Source organism: Desarmillaria tabescens (genome assembly GCF_030435595.1).
Source record: "Desarmillaria tabescens strain CCBAS 213 chromosome Unknown EV420scaffold_98, whole genome shotgun sequence".
Classification (NCBI taxonomy): domain Eukaryota; kingdom Fungi; phylum Basidiomycota; class Agaricomycetes; order Agaricales; family Physalacriaceae; genus Desarmillaria; species Desarmillaria tabescens.
In genome coordinates this window covers 143,015-145,351 of record NW_026848397.1, presented here as the reverse complement: position 1 = coordinate 145,351, position 2,337 = coordinate 143,015, and the positions used below count along the sequence as shown (strand labels likewise).

Sequence of the window (2,337 nt, the reverse complement as noted above, 5' to 3'; positions counted from 1 at the left end):
ATCAGTCCTTTTTCTGAGTCACCACCACCTAAACTCCAACACCACTCACTCTGTCAGTCTTTGTTCTAACTTCTCATTAGCTCATTGTATAAGCTACTGTTGATTACCATGCTATCTTTATGTTATATAATTTTGAATGGTCTGGCTCAGTACAAGACAGCCAGGTCTTTCACAATTTCCATCTTTGGCAGCATCACAATGATTATTTCTGGAAGCATGAGCATATTCTGAGTTTGTCATGACAGGATACCTGCTCACACACTTCTTGATATGTTCATTCACAGACTACAACTTAACTCAAGACCCTATCAAAGCTGTAGACTGGAAGCAGTGAAACTGAAAGCTTTCCTCCTTGCATGTGTTTGTTGAGCATGCTTTCAGCTGGTTGAAAGGGTGATTCTCTATTCTCCAGTGCCTGTCAGGTCAGAAGCTGTGAGACCACTGTATGCTCATCGAAGCATTGATGATTGCCATCTCACATCTCTCTTTATAATCTTCCTCCTCCCATGCATCTCTTTTCTTGGCTAGTTTGAGATTTTCCTGGGCAATGGCATCACCATTTTGGGCCTTTGTCTTCAGCATTGAAATAGCATCCTGCAACAAGGCCACATTGGTATCAGAAGAGCTTCCTGTACTTGCTTGAGAGTCCTGCTTTCAGATTTGCTTCTTGGCAAGTGTTTTAACTTGTTCATCATCCTCAGTATTCATTAATGCCAAGATGTTCTCAGCAGAATTACAGTCAAAAGTCTGGATGATAATGTCATCACCTTGGGCCCTGCAAATAATGTAGGTTTGCCAAGCACTTCAGTGATCAAACTGTATCATATACCATGTATTGAGCAGCTCATAGACTTTGGACTCCTTGAATGCTTGAAGAACCTTGAGTGAGTAGTTTCCAGGCAAGGCTCCCTTCTTTTGCTTAAGCCTTGGCTTCTTTTCATCTAGAGCTTCTCTATCATCATTCTCATCTATCTCATGATTAGCATCTCCATCCCCTCCCCCAGTATGCTCCTTCCATTCTTTGCAGGCCTTGTATTTATCCTATGTTTGCTTGAGCACATAGTTGTGCACCTGAGTTGGAGTAACATAACCATCTAAAACCTCCTATGAGAGCTGCATGTGCATGTGAATATAGACATGTGTGATATGATTATGTTGGACTGACTGTAATCCAATAGGTATTCTGCTTGATCCACCAGTCCTTCCAGTTCTTCTCTGTTGTCAGCCATTGAATTGCAAGCTTGTCAGCCTCAGATAGCCTGTTTGTTTTCTCCTTTGACTCTTTTTACTTGGTTTTCTTTGTAACAATGCTGGCTGGCTTGAGACCTGCTATTTCCTTCTGCATTTTGGAGAGCATATTGATTTCATCATCAGATGCTCCATCCTTGCAATGGTTGGTGCCTAGGGATGTGCACCATACTGTATATGATATATGATTGTAAAGCCATTGTTCTAGACAGTCATAGAACTATTTATATACCATGCCATATAGTTAGTTTGGATGCCTTGTCAGCATCAGTACAGGTACCTTATGGCCATCTATGGTCATTGATGACCATGCACCTGAGCATGAAATTGATTTGCTTATAAAGAAGTCAGTTAAATGTCTTTAAGACTGCTAAAAAACTATACAATGCACTTAAGTTTAATCTAGTCTTATAATCAACTATGCCACATTGAGCAGGATTAGAGGTATCCAAGATCTAAAGGAAAGTCACACTTATTGTCTTGAATGTGTATGAAATTTTGATAAGACAGCTAAAAGAGTGAAGTTAGTAAAGCCATGGAATTGAATGATGACTATTTTGTGTTGTAGATTGCTATAAAAAGACTCTTAGCTGAGTCAAAAGTAAGATAAAAAATAAACTGTATTATGACATTGTACAGCTGTCTGTAAGAGCTCTTGACAGTGATGGAACAACCATATACCATGCTGTACAAATGGACAATATGGTGCTTTTAGATTTGGTCTGTCTTTCATATAATGGTTACCAAAAACCATACAATATAACAATGGTGTGCATCCCTATTGGTGCCCAACTTTAATCTTGGTCCTTTGGGCTTCATTGACTTTTTCTTAGATGATGCAACAATCTTGGTCCACTGGATAAAGCCTGTTTCATTAATGAAACTCTCTTGTAAGAGCTTCTAAATTTTTTAAAAAACATCTCTCCCTCTCAGCCTTCAAGCTTCATTGATGTTATCAATCATCAATTCATCATTAATGAATCCCTCTGAGGCTCAGAGACCACTCCTCTCCCTATTCCTATGCATCCCATCCTCTGCTCAGAATTCTGTATTATTATCAAATAAAATAGATATATTTAAAATACAATA

The 2,337-nt window shown here is 38.9% G+C and overlaps 1 protein-coding gene across 1 annotated transcript; it reads right to left on the bottom strand.

Moving 5' to 3' along the window:
• Positions 1-423: 423 nt before the first annotated feature.
• EV420DRAFT_1486734 (uncharacterized protein) lies at positions 424-1,549 on the bottom strand (the record flags this gene model as incomplete). The annotated part of the gene is made up of 6 exons (XM_060470440.1): positions 424-594; positions 685-775; positions 830-1,041; positions 1,166-1,259; positions 1,290-1,468; positions 1,529-1,549. 6 exons carry the CDS (start codon positions 1,547-1,549, stop codon positions 424-426), a joined length of 768 nt encoding a protein of 255 aa, XP_060322933.1.
• Between the last annotated feature and the right edge of the window lie 788 nt (positions 1,550-2,337).